The sequence below is a fragment of the Schistocerca nitens genome, chromosome 9, assembly GCF_023898315.1.
Source record: "Schistocerca nitens isolate TAMUIC-IGC-003100 chromosome 9, iqSchNite1.1, whole genome shotgun sequence".
Lineage (NCBI taxonomy): Eukaryota > Metazoa > Arthropoda > Insecta > Orthoptera > Acrididae > Schistocerca > Schistocerca nitens.
Window position 1 is genome coordinate 62,489,938 of NC_064622.1, and position 21,377 is coordinate 62,511,314.

Here is a 21,377-nt window from a genome sequence, read left to right on the forward strand (position 1 = left end):
TTTTGAGTGCACTGATAGCACTGGAATATTTGTTCCTCTAGAGCTGTGCTGTGGAACACCATCAAGGAATGATAGCTGTTCTTGTGCTTTGCCTTTTGAATTTTTTGAGGCAGCAGGGCCTGTTCCTAATTGGCTTTTCCTCTTAAGCATCTCGTAATGATCTCTTTAAAACTTCCACTTCTTACAGTGATCACCTGTAAATGGGAACTACATTAGTTATGTGTTTTCATTTGTTTCAGGTCCTTGGCTACAGGCAATAGTTACTGCTCCTTGTCATTTGAATATCATATGTCATCATCTCACATATCAAGAATTGTGAAACATGTACTGAAGATTTTAAGAATAACATTGCTGCCTATATTGATGCCACCTTCTACTGAATCAGATTTCAGATTACTGAACAAGAATTTTGGCATAAATTGAGTGTACCTAATTGCATTGGTATTACAGTTGAAAATTACGTTTACATACCACCAGATGAGAGTGGATCACTGTTTTTGATTATATAAATATTCCTTTTCAATTGTTTTGTTTGCAATTGTGGATGCAAATTGTAAATTCATTGGTGTTGATGTTGGCACTTACACAAAAGTATCAGGTGATAGGATATTTAAAAATTTGGAACAAAGAAGTTTAATATCCCTCCACCAAAGTGTTTGCTGGGCACAACTGTGAGGTTGCCCCATTTCCTGATTGGAGACACATTTTCTCTTAGGGATTGCATGATGAAAGCTTATTTGAGATGAGGTACTACATCACAATGATCAGATCTATAACTATAGATTGTGTCATGCTTATTTTGAGGGACAGAAAATGCTTTTGGGCTATTAAGCCAAGTCTTTAGAGACTTTTATAGTCGTGTTGCTGTAGTCCATGACATGGTTGATGATCTGATATTATCGGTGTGTTGTGTACTCAATTTGATACATGACAGTTGCCTTGAAAAGAAAGGAACTCCATTTTATAGTTATGATGTTAATGAAGGAACCGGCCAAAACAAACATGCTTAGCTTTTCTCACTTTTGAAGGTTTCTAAACAGCAGTGGATTTGAAATTAGAGACAAAAAACTTGTCCCATTTAGCTCCTGTGTTACACCTCTCCAGACATTAACATTCCCTGAAATGTTTCTGTATTCTTCATGTCATGCATCATAAATCACATAATATTTTTGCATACTGTTTATTAATTTTCATTCATTGGAGCCTGAAAATCTCATTTTAACTGATGAATTCAGTATGTTTGCCCAGTAAAAGCAGTCTCCAGTCACTGTGCAGTTCAGTGATAGTATCACTAATGATTCTAGAGTGGTGGTGCTGCCTGTCACCAGAGCAGTTATAAGGCGGTAGTCAAAGTTGTTGCCACATTCCGCATGCTTCACATTCAAAACAAAGGGAACCAGTTGTGCCACTTTTGCCTGGTCAGTGCTGCCTTACTTCTGTGGTCATGTTTTGAATCCCATCTTTATTCTCACAGGTCCCACTCCGAATGAATTAACACTGATTCATCATTTGTGCATTCGTATTTTGATGCCCGTGCACAAAGTGACTTGTTGTTCTGTGAATTCCACACCCTCACTGCATCAGTTGACTGTATATGTGCTGATAGTTTTTCTGCTTCGTCCTCCTGTGCCATTGGCTCCTCACTGCATCAGTTGACTGTATATGTGCTGATAGTTTTTCTGCTTTGTCCTCCTGTGCCATTGGCTCATTTATTTCACACACCTAGTTGCTATGATGTGTGCCATTCACTTCTTTCATTGATAGGGTGAGAACAGCTCACAGAGCCTGAGGTCACCTGAAACTACAAATCTGCACCAATAAAAGTGAGTGTTAGTTTGTCCCTCTCTTCTTTCCTTCTCTTTTAATTGCTCCACACCTTTTACTAATATGAACATGTCATAGTAGTATTTGATTGCATGTTGTTTCCCTTAGCTCTATATTGTCCCCTAATGGCATCTTCCTAGACTTATGATTCAAGTAAATAATGATAATCCTCAATTGATGGTATTAACTCTTCATTAATTGTTGTGAGAAACCTCTTCCTTTCTTATAACTTGCTTGCAATACATTAATTCTTTCAGTGTTTAGATGTTCCTAAGCACTTATTAATTTGGTTATTGTTTGGCTTCAATAAAACTAAGTGTATTTATTAATGCTAATTATTTTCTGATTATTTGTATTTATTTGTGTACATAGCTACCTGTAGCTTTTTTCAGTCCACTTAACCACCCTTGTGGTAACACCACAAATGCAACTCCACAATCACCAATCCTTGGTCATCTTCACCAAGAAAATTTGTGTTATCTCCAGCATTAATGGTTTATCACCCTCTTATATTCTTTCTTCACTTCAGAATTAATTTGCCTCTCAACAAAATTCCCTTCATAATATTTTTAAGTTCTGTTACCCTGTTGTCACGTACGAAGGAATGACCGAGTCATATGGCATAGGAACTTCAGTGTTTGAGAAAATGTCTAACCAACCGTTTATTTGACAAACTTTGATCTGTGTGCCTTTCTAAGATAATTCTTCCAATAATCAGAAGTAACTCTCATAGCAAGCTTTGCTTCAGAGTAAATAAAGTAATTAGAATCCTCAGGCTTATTTTATTTCAAACTCCAATAATACTTCATACAAGTCAAGTTCATTAATTAAAACCTGGTGCCTGCCAATGTTGCTTCAGCATAGTTGCCTGCATAACTGAAGTATCATTGACTATTCTTCAAAATTAATTTTGTTACTTTGAGTGTGCATATCATTAAATTATATTTTGCGAATGTGCCATCCATAGTTGGAGGCCTTCTGGTTGTGGTTCCTTGGCAGTCCAAAACTGAGTAGTTATAAGATACATGCACCTGTCTCCCACTGCAACCTTGGTAGCACACCATCACTTCTCCAGCACCCAGAGACCTCTGAAACATCGCCTAAACAAACTGTCAGAAATAGCTATTCTAACATAAAGTCATTCAACAATTAATTACTCAAATTAACACTGAATGCAATTATTTCAAGCCACTAATTGCTCAAATTAACACTGAATGCAATTGTTTCAAGCCACACTCAGCTGTATACCACTTTGACATTGTATGTGATAGCATTTGGAATGTAATTTACACACACAAATTTGGTGCCCTCACAATGTGTCTCTTAAAATGTCTAATAGGAAGAAGACTTGTTACCTTTTGTTGATTACTTATACCTGCAGTGAACATCTTATACTCTTAGGCAAAGGTCCCGAGTTCAAGTCTCGGTTCGGCACACAGTTTTAATCTGCCAGGAAGTTTCATATCAGTGTACACTCCACTGCAGAGTGAAAATCTCATTCTGGATCTTATACTCTTACTCTAATTTATGATTTTTATCTCTTTCAGAGGAGTTATGTATACCTGCTTTCAAGTTTGAACTTTTTGTTAGTTATAATTTCTAGGTACAAAAAATTAACATTATTATTATATTGAAATATAATCTTCTTTGATAATTGTTTGAACAGAAAGCAAAATTGCCAGATTCTTCAGCAGCATGCATCTGAAGAGATCACAGTCTTTGAAAGAAGAGAACGGCCCACGGCCTTTGGCTCAGGACCATGGAAGAAGTAAGTAAAAGAGACAAAACTGGAATCATTTTCATAATCAGAAACTGATTTTTTTTATGTAGAGTACCAGAGCGAGAAATTGTGATTTAGAAGTGTGATAATAATAATGCAGTACCATAAGGAAGCTTTCACTTGTTCAGTGTAAAGTGCCCTGAATGAATCTTTTATCCTGCAGTACAGTATACACCATTTTCAGTCTTGCTGCCAGATTAAGACTATGCTGAAACTAAAAAGTCCAAATTGCAATTTATTTTCATTGTACTGGCTGTAACTGGTTGCAGGTATAATAACGATCATCAGACCAAGGTTCCAGACTACATTAGGAGACAGTGCCTGAATCCACTGTGTCATACCATAAGGTATCTGTCATCAATACCTTTTGGTATTACACAGTGCTCCTCATGCAGCCTCGCAGGCACTCAGTGGCCAACGCGGCACTATGTTTTAGATTTTTTTACATTGTTGCATCCTTGAGCCCCCGTTCGCCAGATGTACGTCTAGTGATTGGTGGCTGACGCTACAGATCAGACTTTATTAATAATTATAGTAGAGGGTTACATCACCAGTTACAGTTACATTCTCAGCAAGTACACCAAGTCCTTTCATCCACACATGTATTTTTTCATCATTACTAACTTTACGACAGGAGGGGGTATACAATGTAAAAGGCATATTACTATATACATAACTAGGTCTAGATTGCGTCATACCATCTATTCAACAATGCCAGGTCTTATAAGCGATGACATCTCGGTCAGCGAATGATTCCAATCCAGGTAGAGAGGCATTCTAACATTGGATGATGGCGAGAGTAAACCATCCACTTTCGGTACTCCCTGTGCCAACATCAAGACTGAAATTAACTCGACATCCACGGAAAAAAAATTGGTCTGTTCAATATGACACTTTGTGCAGTTCCATTTGTGCCAAGTTTATTCTCCAGGCTTATTATGTGTTTGTAGACTGGCATGCGATGGCAACATTGATGATACACAAGTCGACGAGGCAAGGAGCATGTTGGCTGACAGGAGTAGCAGAGTTGATAAAAGTCACAAGATGATGCAGTGAACAACTTTGGACAAATGTTCATTAGTTTCAGTTGATGTTGACCTTAGTACTGCATACACTGCAGTGTACACCTGCACTGTTGCCATTCTGTGCTGTGTTCCATTTGCTGAGTTTTGTTTTGAGTGTCAGTTATTCCATGTCACATCTGTTTTCATATAATGAAGCAGACTATGTGCTAAACTTAGTGCTGTCTGCAGATGAAGTTGGGTTAGGTCAGCCGTGAGGGAAAGGTGTTGGTGCTGATCGACTGCTGACAGTTTGTATCAGTTCCCCTTGCCTGTATTGTAAACACGTTGAGTGCCTTCTAGGAGTGTGAAAATAATAGATATTGGTTGTCTGTGATAGTGTAGCTGCTCCAGTGTGTGTGTATTCTGTCTTAAACAATAGAAAGTCTACAGTGGAATGCAGCAATATGGGAAGGATAGATTGCTACTCGTCACATGAAGGCACAATGAAAAAGAATGCTACAGGTGTGCAGCTTTTAGCCTACGACCTACATCAGAAGCAGAAAACACACATGTTCATGTAAGTGCAACTCACACACCCTTGGCCACTGTCATCTCTCAGGCCTTAGTGCCCAGAGATGATAGTGGCCATACGTGTGTGAGCTGTGCTTGTGTGAATTTGTGTGCGTTCTCTAATTCTGCAGAAACATGTAGCCTGAAAGCTGAACATTTCTAGCATTCTATCTCATTGTGATTGTCTGTGACTCAATAACACTTCTTCATGATGAGTAGCAACCTATTGTTTCTGTATTGTTGTATTCTGTGCTAGTTAGCTCTGGAGGAGAACATCATCGGAAAACTTAGATTAGATTAGATTATATTTACTTTCATTCCAATTGATCCGTAGTGAGGAGGTCCTCCAGGATGTGGAACATGTCAGAAAAACAACAATACATGACAAATATTTACAACTAAAACAAATAAGCTAATGTACCATTCCACAGGTCCCAAGTGGAATGATTGTCATTTTTTAATGAACACTAAGAGTCATTTTACAAATACTAATGCACTGAATTTAAAATAAAAAAGTTTTTTATTTATTTATAAGGTAATACAACTACTGTAATACTTATTTACAATGAACACATTACTGCACTGAAATGGTGCAGAAGTTAGATTATACTAACACACACACACACACACACACACACACACACACACACACACACAAATTTTCAATGAACACATTACTGCACTGAAATTGTGCAGAAGTTATGTTGTACTTATATACAAATCAGTTGGTTTTACTAAGAAATTCATCAATGGAGCAGAATGAGTTGGCCACCAATAAATCCTTTAGGCTTCTCTTAAGTGTTCTTATTTTCGTTTATGTGTGTATTGACCACTTGATGCCTCAACTGTACTCTTATTCCTTCATTATTTGTATTACGCTGAGAACCTCCCATTTTGTATTAATTTCCCAATAGAATTTAATGATTTACACAATTGCAGCCCTTTGCAAGGTCACAGAACATGCCAATAGGGCAAAGTTTCTTGTTTACTTCTATCAGAAATTAGTTTGTGGTATCAAATATTTTTTTCTCTGTAGAGAAGCCTTTACAAAAGCCAAAGCTTAGCTTCTGTTGAAAGGTTATTCTCTGAGAGGTTGTTGAATATTCTTTTGTAAGATACAGTGTTAAAAATGTCTTACAACCTGCAAAGGAGGAAGATGGGTCAATAATTAGTGGTCGCTTGCTTTTCTCCAGTTTTTGTAAATAGTTGTTACTACAATATACTTCAGTCTATCATAAAATATACCTTAAAAACAAAGATGATGTGACTTACCAAACGAAAGTGCTGGCAGGTCGATAGACACACAAACATACACACAAAATTCAAGCTTTCGCAACCAACGGTTGCTACATCAGGAAAGAGGGAAGGAGAGGGAAAGACGAAAGGATGTGGGTTTTAGGGGAGAGGGTAAGGAGTCATTCCAATCCCGGGAGCGGAAAGACTTACCTTAGGGGGGAAAAAAGGACAGGTATACACTCGCATACACACACATATCCATCCGCACATACACAGACACCGACACAGGCTTGTCTGACATTTGGCATTACCCCAAAGGCCTCACACTTAAAGTTCCCATCTCTGGCTGCAACCCTTCTTTCCATCAGTCCCTATACCAGTTCTAAACTGAACAATCAATTGCCCTCACCCACCTAATCCTTCACCTACACATCAACTCAGCCAACGAACACACCTGTCAACTCCTATCTTTAATAAAAGTCCTCAATCTTTCCTCTCCCACATCCACACCGGCTGTTCAGAGCATTCTCCTACAGTGTCTGTGTATGTGCGAATGGATATGTGTGTGTATGCGAGTGTATACCTGTCCTTTTTTCCCCCTAAGGTAAGTCTATCCACTCCCGGGATTTGAATGACTCCTTACCCTCTCCCTTAAAACCCACATCCTTTCGTCTTTCCCTCTCCTTCCCTCTTTCCTGATGAAGCAACCGTTGGTTGCGAAAGCTTGAATTTTGTGTGTATGTTTGTGTTTGTTTGTGTGTCTATCGACCTGCCAGCACTTTCATTTGGTAAGTCACATCATCTTTGTTTTTAGATATATTTTTCCCATGTGGAATGTTTCCCTCTATCATATAAAATATACCTTGACGCATCAAATGATTACAAAGAGAACTTGAAAGAGAAGCTATGAATTGAGATGGAAGCTACAGGATCAACACAAGATTTTAGTTTTTGGTTGAAATACCATCATAACCAGAAGAGTTAGTGATTTACACTGGCGTAATGTTTTCTTTAAAAAGTTGACTGACTGAAACTGAAGCCTGGTTCTGGAACATGCAACACCTGTCTAAAGTAAATCCCCACCTTGTGTGCAGGATATACAGTATGATTGAGATGAAATACTCTCAGACATGAAGAAAAATGTAATCATTCTAGTTCCTAAGAAGGCAGATGCTGATAGGTGTGAATATTACACAGCTATCTGTTTAATATAAATTGTGGCCACAAAATACTGAAATGAAGTATTTACAAAAGACTGGTAGAAGCCAGTCATGGGAAATGTCTGTTTCTGTGGCATTGCTGACCCCATGACTTATCTTAGAAACTAGATTGAAGGAAGACAAACCTATGTTTATGTCAATGGTATATATAGAGAATGCTTTTGACAGTATGGACTATAACACAATCTTTGAAACTCGGAAGCTAAAAGGGATAAAATACAGGATATGAAAGGTTATACCAACTTGTACACAAACCAGACTGCAGTTATAAGATTCAATGCTCAATCTACATATTGATTAACATTAGGGATCCTCTACTGCTTGCTCAATGTACAGATCGAATAACGAGGATGATAGGCTACAACTTAGTCTCACTACCTTCTCATCAGTTGGTTCCCTTTTGTGTCCTGTGTAGTCTGGTTGCTGTACAAGGTGTAGATAAACTTCTGCTCTCTGTACTCTATCACTGCTACCTTAGAATTTCAAAGAGCATATCCCAGTCAACAATGTCAAAAGCTTTCTCTCTCTACAGATACTATAAACATAGATTTGCCTTTCTTCAAACTATCTTCTAAGACAAGTTGTGTGTTCAGTATTGTCTTTCGTATCCCAAATTAGTCCAACTGACTGAGTGGCCAGTACATCTGACAGGAATTTATTTATTATTTTGTGGGAGTACCAGAATGGTGTCCACTCAGTCTCGCTATGCCATTTGAGGAGACTTTAAGTCCTGCAAAGCAGACAGTGGCCAGGAGAGTAATCTGCCCCTCCATATCGTGTCCAAATGTCACTGTGTAGCAGACAACAGCAAGTCAGCATTGTGGTGTCCTCTGGGCCTGATTGTGGAGTTTAATTTAGAATTTTTAGCTCTGTGATATTAATCCAGAACCAAAACTGATCTTCCCCAAGGTTGGCTTAGACCCCACTTTCCATTCTTCTGCAAATATTGGTGCATAAGTTTGTAGTGTGTGGTTTTTTCCCCAAAAGTTGGTATTCCAGTTCCTATTTGATGAAAATCATTTAAAACACATTAATCCACAATGGCCCACTTCAGTGTACACAAGAACTCCCAGATGTGATGAATTATAATCTTTTCACCATTGTGTGATGTTGAACGCGATGGTGAAGGTTCAAAAATTGGGTGTGTGGTGCTGCATGCTCCTCGCCAAAATCACAAAGATCACCAGGTGGCCATATGTGCATCTCTGCTTGCTTATCATCAGTTGGCTCATGAACAACACTGACCATTTCTATCGTGTATCATTACTGGAGACGAGAAATGATGTCATTACGTGCACATAAGGAAAAGGAAGGAATAGTTGAGACCCAACAAAGCAGTAACTCTCTGTAAAAAGACTTGCAATCCACAAAAGATAATGTTATGCATCTGATGGAACAGCAACATTGTGGTGTACTATGAATTGCTTCCCCGAGGTGTAACCATCACTGTTGACATTTATTGTCAACACCTGAGATGTCTTGCAGACTCAGTCCAAGAACAATGCCCAGGAAGATTGCATGAAGTGATGCTACTCCACAATAATGGCTGCCTGCATTCTGCTAGACTGACAAAAAGAACACTATACAAGAGTTGGGTTGAGAATTCATTCCACACCCACTTTATTCGCCTGATTTGTGCCCTCAGATTTTCACATTTTCTGCTCTGTGTCAGACAACCTTCAAGGAACGTCCTTTTCAGATGAAAATTCACTCTGAATATGGCTCAATGACTTCTTCGCATTAAAACCACATGATTTCTACAGTCATGGAATCAAGAAGTTAACCAAGTGTTGGCAGACTTTTATAAATTATGAAGGAGAATATATTATTGATGACTGAGGTCCTTGTTATATGTGTCTGTAGCATTTATTAAATTTACGGAAAAAGCTATGAACTTGTGCACCAACCGAACAGCAAACATGACATGACTTGCATTTTAATAAAATTCAAACCTGTCATCTACTGCCTTTTTTGGAACTGGATTGTTAAATTATTCTTGTAGTCTGAGAGTATTTCATCTGTCTCATATATCTAGTTTTGTCATGGTATACTCTCCCTAGGATCTCATTAATTCTGAGGAAATGTCATCTACTCCAGAAGCTTTTTGTAAGCTTTGGGTTGTCAGTGCAATGTCAAATTCTTCTTGAAGTATCGTATCTCACGTCTCATCTTAATGTGTCTCCACTACCTTTTCCATAATATTGGCTTCAGATTTCTTTCCTTTGTGCAACCCTTCTCTATATTCTTTCCGCCTTGGCAATCCTTTCTCTACATAGTACTGGCTCACCATCCGAGCTCTTGTTATTCATTCAGTTGCATCTCTTTTCTCCAAATCCTTCTTTGATTTTCCTATGGGCAGCATCTGTGTTTCCCATGGTCATGCTTGCTCCTTCAGCTTTGCATTTCTCTTTTAGCCTTTCCTATGTAACCATTTCACACATTCTGTCAATCTAATTTTTTAGATGTCTATATTCACTTTTGTCTACTTTATTTACTTCATTTTTATATGTTCGCATTCTATAAGTGACTTCAGTATGTTACGGGTATGTGTAAAATGATCCATGACTCTTGATGTGCTATCCTATTTACTTGTTTGGCATATTTCCTTTTATGGTTGTACTGCTCTTCAGTTTTTGGTGTTTTACTCTGCAGGAGTTTCCTTAACTTCTTCTTTTTCTGCAATGCCTCATATGCTGCTCTTTGTATGCATCCTTTAATGTTTTGTCATTCTTTCCCTGTATGCTGAACAGTTGGAGTGTCTAGCAGATATTTCTGTAGCGGAATTTCGTAATACTTCCTTTTTCTAAGAGGTACACGTGAATGACATCCTCACGCTTTGTTTGTCTTCTTGGCCTTAGTTTCTTCCACTTAGCTGTCATTGTTACTGTTGTGATGACTAAATAACAATCAGAACAGATATCGCTTCCTCGGTGTATGTGTTCATCTTGAACCTGATTACATGTCCTGTTGTTTGTGGTAACATAGTCTATTAGGGATCTAGAACCCATAGCACTCCATGTGTTTACATATATCTTTTTTCTTAAAAATTTGTTTGTGATCTTAAGCTAGTTGAAGATTGCAGACTGTCTAAGCTCTTCACCATTTTCATTGACGTGTTGTTCGCCGAATGTACCCACAGCTCCTAAGATAGGTATTTTGCCATTTAAATCACCACAGATTAGAAACTGAAGCACTTTCGTGTACCTATAATCACTAAATATCCTCTGTCTGTTTTATAACAACTCACCAAGAGATGGCAGGAGATCACACATATAAAGGTATTAAAGTTTACAAGCACTCGGAGCCAGTGGCTTCTTCTTCTGGCAAAAGTGTTGAAGGGGAAGGAAGAGGGGTGAAGGGAAAGGTCTGGTGAGGTCTAGGAAATAGGGTAGAGTTTGGAAAAATCACTCAGAATCCCAGGTCAGGGGAGACTTACCTCTGGCATCAGATATTGATCCATACCTCTTACCTCTGGCTCTGAAAGCTTGCAAACTTTAATACTTTTAAGTATATGTTCTCCTGCCACCACTTGGTGAGTAGGTGTTTTTTATCTATCCAGTTACATTATATATTTTCAAAAATTGGTTATTTTTCTCTGTCTGTTTGAAATTTATATATGATAGTTCTTTCATGATCAAGAAATATTTTATAATTTTTATTTTCCATTTGTTATTTATTAGGATTGACACCCCAAATCTCACTTGTATGTTTTGCGGTACTCCACTGTATATTGTTGTATAGTAATTAAGATATGTTGTGTCTTAATTGAAGGAGAAAGGGGAGATCACATCACATAAAAGTACAGTGGATTTGATCCCAATGGAACAAATGCAAGTAGTTTTAAAAAGTATGAAAAACAAGAAAACATGTGGACAGTATGGGACATTTAAAATATGTCAGTTCCTTTTGTGATTTTAGATTATTACATTTATTTAATTAATGTTGGCACTGGTGTAAAATCCCAAACTTTTGGAAAATATCAGAAGTGATATCAATTTTTTAAAAAGATCAAAGAAACAATTGTGAAAATTGTAGAGAAATTAGCCTGCTAAGGTCAACTTGTAAAATATCTGGAAAAAAATAATCATTTAAAAACCATAAAAGAGACTCTCCTATTAGACGAACTAATATGATTCTGGAAAGGCCATTCTTGCAGTGATGATAAACTGCTGAAAAAATAGTACACTGTTTTAGACATTTCCAATTTACTCAAGAGTCATTGTTGCAACAACACATAGGGAGTACATGAAATGATTAGATTTACAGATCAGTAGCACAAACAGTTCTGAGGCACCAGATATTGACCCATGCTGACACACCTATATTAGTAATGATGTAGCCTCCATGGGCGGCAATGCAGGTGCTGACTTTGGCAGCCAGTGGAGTGTACAAATGGCGAATACTGTCCGGGGATACATTGTACCACACCTGCTTGACCTGTTCATGTAGTTTTGCCAATGTAAACTTAATCACAGAATGCACCTCAAAAGTGGCGAGATTTTCTATTGCAGTGCACATTTTAACACATCACAGAAAGCAAAGTTGCACAGACACAGGCCACATGCTACCACCACTGGATGGCAGCTGTAGACCCATCCACCACCACGATAGACCTAAACATCTGTTGCTTTCTGGATAGCCCTCTTAGATATTTTGTTAGGACATCTGTAGTGATTATTGGCAGCTTATTTAAATCGTCTAAATATTTACAGATGTATATAGTTGCGCTTTTTACAGTTACATTCATTTTCATGCCCTTTTTATGCTTCCCTGTGTTCTTCAGCAGGTACTAAATGCCCAAAGTATAGGTTTCCAATTGATCCTTTTATGGTAACTTATAAATTAGTGAGAACACTATCACTGTTCTCCTGCTACTGCTTCTTTATTTATGGCCTTCTGTTTGAATTATTCTTCCTGTAGAGTGCGCATTCCTTTTCTTTTATTGTTACAGCATAAGACTGCCATGAATATTTTTATCCCAGTGTGATGGTGATATATATGTGAACTGTTGTATGTATTAGTCTTTTTTCTTCCCCCTTGGCTGAAGGCCACAGTCATAATATATTTTCTGAATGAAACCATTCACAAAAATTCTCCCCAAAAATGAAATGATAGTATGGTACTGAGGCCAAGAGTCCCCACCTGGGGAAGTTTGGCCACTGAATTGCAAGTCTTAAGTTGATGCCACATTGGTTGACTTATGTGTTGTTGTTGTTGATGATGATATGATGATGAGGGCAACACGACACCCAGTCCCCAAGCAGAGAAAATCTCCAACCCAGCTGGGAATCGAATTTGGGCCCACTGTATGGCAATCAGGTATGCTGAGCACATAGCTAAGGAGGCAGACAATTTTCCCCAGTTTTTCCCACATAGAAGGTTCGAGACTGGAATACAAAATAGCAAATACCCTAAAGCAATGAAATATTTAGCGAAGGTCTTAAATGTAACATTAACCGGGATGGGTTAACAGCTGCAGACATTGGGGATGTCAAATAGAAACAGAACATATTGTAGCACAACAAGGAAAAGGTCTTAAACACACATAGAAACAAAGAGGAAGATAACACAGCTGTACTGACAAGTTCATAAAGAAAAAACTACAGGAAAGGGGGAAGACCAAATCAAATAACAGTTACATTGTAGTGCTCATGGATAAACAGGAATGCAGAACTTAGACAAAAGAACTATTACATGAAAATAATACTGAAGAACTAACATCTGATCCAACTGATAGATTTCAAATGAAAATGAAAAACACATTAAGAAGTCACAAACTGAAAACAGAGAAACAAAACTTAATGCAAAAAGATGCAGCAGCACTGATGCTCAGAGTTCAGCTCAAAATGCATAAAGACAATATTCCCACGAGATCAGTTATCAACTTCAAGAGTGCTCCAACATACCACATTGCAAATTTCACACACAAATAGTACTTTACTGAACATTTCAAACTACAGAACAACAGAAATATGCACACTCTTAGAATTAATAAAAAAAAACCTACACACATCCCACCAACTGCAGAACTGATCTCCTTTGATCTGAAAGACATGTAGGCTGCAATCCCATGTGGTGACACAATTATTGTAATAGAGCAACTGACTAACCAAGAAATCCCAAACAAGGCCAGAGAAGAGCTGATACAAATCATAAAAGTACTCACCAAGCAAAACCACTTGCAGCTTAACAACTCATTCTAACTATAAAAGAAAGCTTTCATATGGGAAGCTCAATCTCATACATATGAGCAAATATCCTAATGAATAACAATGAAAACAGAATATTTGCATAAATAACAGAAACAAAAAAATACAACGTATTACATTGCCACAGACATGTAGGTGATATCATATGTCTCACCCACTTACCACATGATCATATAAACAGTTTACACAAACAGATAAATAATGCACCACAACATTCAATTCATGGTAGAAATGGAAACAGATGAAATGATACACTTTCTTGAACTTAGAATCTAACAACAGACTCAGCTTTACAGACATGATAAGACACAAAAGTCAACCCACTCAAAAAAAGAAGCACCCATCAGACATATGGTATACAGACTAAACAGACCTCCTCTAAGCAAAACAAACTACGAAGAATAACTAAACTTGGTCATCAGCAATGTAAGGAAAAGTATAGGTTGTTACTCACCGTAAAGTTGGTATGTTGCAGACAGGCACAATGAAATGACTGTTATACAAGTAGCTTTTGTCCAGAGCCTTCTTCAGGGAAACACACACACATCCAGACTAACTCACACACAAGATTAGTAACATCTTCAAAAAATACAGGGTGGCGCAGATGGATCGGGTGGTTTTGAAGTGGACTGTACGTCTGGAGGGGGGGAGCCAGGTGTTCGGCGACTTCGTCCTGTGGTGGGGGGGGACGGGAAGTTTCAGTTGCAGGCTGGCAGTCAGTCGCGATGGCTACGTGGTCCGTTGAGCATCGTGTTTTCGCAGTGGAAGAGTTCATACGCAATAACGAGTCAATTGTTGCTGTGACGCGTGCCTTTCGCCGGCGTTTCAACATCCCACCTCGCGGTAGTGTTCCTAAGCGAGATACGATATTGAGTTGGGTGCATAATTTCCGCACTACTGGTTCATGTGCTCCAAAATGGACGCCTAGACCGCCAACAATAACAACGCCTGAGAACGTGGAGCGTGTGAGACGCGATGTCACTGCAAGCCCACGTCGATCAACGAGACGTCGTGCTCAAGCTCTTGGAATGTCACGTCGGAGCCTTCAAAGGATTCTTAACGAAGAACTGAAATTCCACCCCTATAAAATCCTGTTGGTACAGAAGATTCTCCCAACAGACCATCTTCAAAGGCTTCAGTTTAGCCAACAGATGTTGGAGTTATTGGAAGATGTAAACCTGATTATCATGATGTCTGACGAGGCTCACTTTCACATTAACGGATACGTAAACAAGCAAAATTGCCGTTACTGGGCCGACACTAACCCAAGAGATCTACACCAACGGCCTCTCCATAGTGACAAAGTGACGGTTTGGTGTGGGGTTTCTAAGGTAGGGATAATTGGTCCTTACTTTTTTGAAAATGAAAGGGAGCAGGTGGTTACTGTTAATTCGCAGCGTTATGTGAACATGATTGAAGATTTTCTTCTCCCACAACTTGAAGAGAACAATTACGACATGGGCAATATGTGGTTCCAACAAGACGGGGCAACTGCACATACCGCTAGGATATCAATGCAAGCTGTACGCGCTCTGTTCCCTGGCCGTTTGATTTCCCGTAATGGAGATGTCCATTGGCCCCCTCGCTCGCCGGACCTCACGGTATGTGACTTTTTCTTATGGGGCTATTTAAAAGCAAGGGTCTACATGAACAAACCCCGGACCATTCAGGAGTTGAAGGCAGCAATTCACACCGAAATCACATCAATTCCTGGTGATGTGCTTGAGCGGGCAATGCGGAACGTTAAGGACCGACTCCAAGAATGCGTCACTCGAGAAGGAGGGCATTTGATGGATGTAATTTTTAAAAACTAACATTACTATTTTTTTGTTAATAAACTTCCATTGTAACTACACGTTTTGCACTTTATTTCAATCCAATACCTTTACAATTGACAGTTTGACAAGTATTTTAAAACCACCCGATCCATCTGCGCCACCCTGTACAAAATTAATATGCCCTTCAAGACAAATGGAACAGCATAAAAGAAATTAAAAACCGACAGAAGCAAAAGACATATACAGCGTTTTTTAAATGAAATCATTGTCACCATTTGACTAAGTTTTTATTATTTATTTTTTTTTTTACTGTCGCAACTTCAGCTGCAGAGCCATTTTCAAGTGCAAAGGTATAAACTCCATTGCTGGTTTAGCTGCTTCTGCTGTTGCCTTGGTCCGCACACATATATGTTTATGAATCACGTCACACATTGCAAAGTTCATACACAAATACTCACCACATCAACAACAAAAGCAGCGAAATGAGTGATGGAGTTTCACCACTTCACTTGAAAATGGCACCACAGCCAAAATCACAGTCATGATATAAACAAATAATAAAAATATACATTCAAATACTGGCAATGATTTCATTCAGAAAATATGTTATGACAGTGGCCTTCAGTCAAGGGGGAAGAAAAAAGAATCATAAATACAACAGTTCATGTGTGCTGTTGAAGAGTTGAATGCACCCAATGCATGTATGTAGAACATCTGGTAAAAGAAAATCACCACCACACTGTGATAAAAACACTCCTGGCAATCTTATGCCATAACAATAAAAGAAAAGGAATGCGCACTCTACAGGAAGAATATTTCAAATAGAAGGCCATAAATAAAGAAACAGTAGCAGGGAACAGTGACAGTGTTCTCATTAATTTATAAGTTACCATAAAAAGATCAATTGGAAACCTGTACTTTGGGCATTTAGTATCTGCTGAAGAACATAGGGAAGCATGAAAAGGGCATGAAAATAAATGTAACTGTAAAAAGCACAACTATATACATTTGTAAATATTTAGATGATTTAAATAAGCTGCCAATAATCACTACAGATGTCCTAACAAAATATCTAAGAGAGCTATCCAGAAAGCAACAGATGTTTAGGTCTGTCGTGGTGGTGGGTGGGTCTACAGCTGCCATCCAGTGGTGGTAGCATGTGGCCTGTGTCTGTGCAACTTTGTTTTCTGTGATGTGTTAAAATGTGCACTGCAATAGAAAATCCCGCCACTTTTGAGGTGTGTTCTGTGACTATGTTTATGTTGGCAAAAAATTGCAAACCAACTGAAATTTATTGCATTCTTTGTTATTTGTACAGAAAGGAGTCATGAATGAAAGCCAAGTGAGACAGTGGTGCATTGCTTTTAAGAAATTCATGGGGTTTGGTGCATGAAATTGTGGCAGGGAAGCTTGGTTACCAGACATTCTGGGCTAATGTGGCTGCAGCACTGACCTTCCTCGAAGATTACAAGAAAAAGGATAATAAAGTTATCTGTCGTATCATAACTGAGGACAAGACTTGGGTGAATTATGTCAATTTTGAAGCAGAAAGGCAGTTGATGGATTGGGGGGGGGGGGGGGGGGGGCACAGATTCTCCCAAGAAACAAAGTAAGTGTTTGCAAACATTGTCAGCAAGAAAGATCATGGCTGCTGTGTTTTGGAACTTTCATTTCCTTGAATGTGGCACAATGATTTACTCAGAGCAATATTGTCAAACACTGACAAAGTGCAGGTGGATGGTACAAAATGAGCACCAGGGAAAACTTAGCGCAAAAGTTTTGTTATTTCACAACAACACATGTACCTGAGAGCTCCTACAGGGTTTTTGGTGGGAGGTGTTTAATCATCCACCATACAGCCCAAATTTGGCACCGAGCGACTATCTCCTCTTTCCAGCAATGAAGACATGGCTCGCTACACAATGCTCTGATACTGATGCTGAACTGCATGCTGGTACTGTATAAACAAGTGGTTGCAATTGCAGGTGGCAGATTTCTACAGACACGGTACTGATAAACTTGTGGCACAATATGGTAAGAGCCTCAGTTCCAATGGTGATTATGTAGAGAAATAGCTTAAGAGTGTACCTTTAAAATGTATGTTTTTCCATGTTGTTAATTTTTTATTCAAAATGTCTGTTACTCTCTTGATAGCCCTCATGCCTTTAAGTGATTTTCTTTATATTATAGACCATTGATAATGCCTAATATGTATTGGTGAAACACATTTGGTAGACACAAATAAAACATTCACTTTCAAAAGATGGAATTCTTTATCAGTATGAAGCAGCATAATTGAAGGAGCAACTGAGTAAAAATGCCCACATATATTAACAATATAAATATAAATTTCTATACAAAGAGCAAACTAGCCTTACAATTAACCAACAAACCAAATCTGCGTGGTAAATGTTAGCAGTTTGGCATCCAGAAAATCTTTTGCCAGAACTGTGACTACTTCCATGTTGGACAAACTGACAGGAATTTTTCCGCAAGATTCAAGGAACACTTTGCTGCGTTACATATCAAACGAAATAAGTCAGCAGTTGCTGACCATCTACTGAAAACAGGCCGTAAAACAACTTTTGAACATACTTGAAAATAGTGCATGCCCAACCAGAAGGCTTCACTTCAGGAACTTTAAAAATACAGAAGCATCTCATATCGTATCCTCAGTCCATCTTGAATGAAAATGTATTCAGTGGAGTCCTAAAATATACATACACACCTGGTTACAGTTGAGGGTTCATTACTAACAAACTCTCTTAATGTGTCATCTTAATGAACAGTTATTGTGTATTGTATAAATGTATTTTGCATGTTGTATTTCTGAACAGTATACTAGTATTTATTCCTGTTTGCAATCAGTAATAGTAACTTTCATGTTTAATTTCAATCCTGGATAAGAATGTATGATATGATCACTTTTTTGTAGAATATTTAAGTAAAAAATTGTATAATGATCAAATTTTACCCCCCCCCCCCCCCCCCCCACACACACACACACCAGAATCTAGAATACATAAGTTTTAGTCATATATGGTATGGATAACCATCAATTCTCTAGGATATAGGAAGTTTTTAGTGTCTCCTATGAAAATTAATTCTTATGATATGACATGTCTTGAAACTGACAAACTCATTTATATAAGAAATGGCAATTCTAGATTTTTACTTCACCCTGGTAATATTGTTTTAGAGTCTTACACCCAATGGAAAAATTTCTGTGGATAATCGTGTTTGTAGTAGTGGAATATTCATGCAATCTCTCACAGAAATCTGTAGTATTGTATTTGAAAATTGTGTGTTGGTAAACAGTGTAAATGAGATGTGGAAGTTACTTCACTGCAATGTATTATATACAATGGAAGTGTGTGTGTGTGTTTTCCACCACAACTTCACATATTCCACTTATGAATCCCTCTGATACTTGTTTCTAGCCTGGTGACAGGATACTGAAGATACTTCAGTTACTGCTGTAGCTCTTGTGATGATTCCGTGCTTTGAAATGTGCATTATTGAAGTAAAAATGTAGTTAAAAAGACAGGAAATGAGCTTTATTATTAAATAAAAAAGATGTAAACTTTTAAAACTGATTACTTTTGTGAGAAAAGTTTCTTCATTTTAGCTCAAACGGGTGGTGGTGGTGATGCAAGTAAACTGGAGAATATAAAAACACCAAACATGGTTCATTTTGGCAGTCAGCGGAAGGTATGTTAATTTATGTACATGAACTCACTGCATTACAGGCATCTGGTTAAAACTTCTTAGTGTTAAGATTCCATACAAGATTTTTTTTTTTATTCTGATATTTTCATGTGCCTAAAGTGGACTTTTTGCGAACATGTTTAAATTCTTCGCTATTGTTGAAAGCATGACTCCGATGAAAAACAAAGTTAAGATAAGAAAATGTGTACCTCAGTACAATGATTTTTATAGTTAAACATTTAAGGTGGCTCCCCTCCATTAAATTTCAGTGAATGTGTCTGTAAATTTCAAACAATGGAAAATCCAGGATGGACTGTAACAGTGTTATGAAAAGGAAGGTTGCTACCTACCATATAGTGGAGATGCTGAGTCCCAGACAGGCACAAAAAAAAGACAAAGCTTTTGGCCAGCAAAGCCTTCATCAAAAACAGACAAAACACACACACACGCACTTACACACACACACACACACACACACACACACACACGACTGCAGTCTCTGGCAACTGATGCCACACTGCAAGCAGCAGCATCAGTGCATGATGAGAGGAGCGACTGGGTGGGAGTAAGAAGGAGGCTGGAGCGGGGAGGGGGAGGGATGTAGGGTGGGGGTGGGGTACAGTGAAGTGCTGCTGGGGAGCACGTAGGGGTGAGGTGGAGTGAAGACAGGACAGCTATGTGCTATCAGAAAGTTAGGCGAAGGGCAGGTGAGAGGTGGGATTTTTTTTTTTTTTTGGGGGGGGGGGGGGGGGTGAAGTAAAAAGACAGCGTGCAATGGTGGAATGAGAACTGTGTGTGCTGGAATGGGAACAGGGAAGGGGCGGGGTGGATGGGGGAGGACAATGACTGACTAAGGTTGAATGGTTGAATCCAGGAGAGTTATGGGAACGTAGAATATACTGCAGCGAATGTTCCCACTTGCACAATTCAGAAAAGCTGTGAACCAGTCACTGAAATGAAGGATGACGTGTTGGGCAGTGTGCTCAGCAGCAGGGTGGTCCACACGCTTCTTGGCCACAGTTTGTCGGTGGCCATTCATACTTGTTGATTGTCATCTCCACGTAGAATGCAATGCAGTGGTTACAGCTTAGCTTGTAGATCACATGACTGGCTTCACAGGTAGCCTTGTCTTTGATGGGATAGGTGATGTTTATGACTGGACTGTAGTAGGTGGTGATGGGAGGATGTATGTGACAGGTGTTGCATCTAGGTCTATTGCAGCAATATGAGCCATGAGGTAAGGGGTTGGGAGCAGGGGTTTTGTATGCATGGATGAGTATATTGTGTAGGTTTGGTGGATGGCAGAATACTGCTGTGGGAGGGGTGGGAAGGATAGTGGGTAGGACATTTTGTCTTTCAGGGCACGACAAGGGGTAGTTGAAACCCTGGCAGAGAATGTAATTCAGTTGCTCCAGTCCTGGGTGGTACTGAGTTATGGGGGGAATGTTCCTTTGTGGCCAGACGATGAGACTTCAGGAAGTGGTGGGAGACTGGAAAGATAAGGCACAGGAGATTTTTATTTTTGTATGAGGTTGGAAGGATAATTGTGGTCTGTGAAGGCTTCAGTGAGACCCTCCACATATTTTGAGAGGAACTGTGTGTCACTGCAAATGTGATGACGACAGGTGGCTAGGCTGTAAGGAAGGGGCTTCTTGGTATGGAATGGGTGGCAGCTGTCGAAGTAGAGGTATTGCTGGTGGTTAGTAGGCTTTATATGAACAGAGGTACTGTTGTAGTCATCTTTGAGTTGTAGGTCAACATCTAGGAAGATGGCATGTTGGGTTGAGTAGGACTAGGTGAAACAAATGAGTGAGAAGTTGTTGAGGTTCTGGAGGAATGTGGATAGAGTGTCCTCACCCTCGATCCAGATCGCAAAGATGTCATCAATGAATCTGAACCAAGTGAGGGGTTTAGTATTCTAGATGTTTTAAGGAGGATTGCTCTAGATGGCCCATAAATAGGTAGGCATAGGATGGTGCCATGCGGGTACCCATAGCCGTATTGCAGATTTGTTTGTAGGTAATGCCTTCAAAGGAGAAGTAATTGTG

The 21,377-nt window shown here is 38.9% G+C and overlaps 1 protein-coding gene across 1 annotated transcript in view; it reads left to right on the top strand.

Annotated features, from left to right (window-relative positions):
* The window catches only part of LOC126202942 (X-linked retinitis pigmentosa GTPase regulator-like), a 414,771-nt gene that overhangs the window by 353,589 nt on the left and 39,805 nt on the right, over positions 1 to 21,377 (top strand). The window contains exons 13-14 of the mRNA XM_049937044.1: positions 3,491 to 3,592; positions 19,250 to 19,332. Of these exons, the coding sequence (XP_049793001.1) occupies positions 3,491 to 3,592; positions 19,250 to 19,332 (185 nt within the window). The remainder of the gene's footprint in view (positions 1 to 3,490; positions 3,593 to 19,249; positions 19,333 to 21,377) is intronic.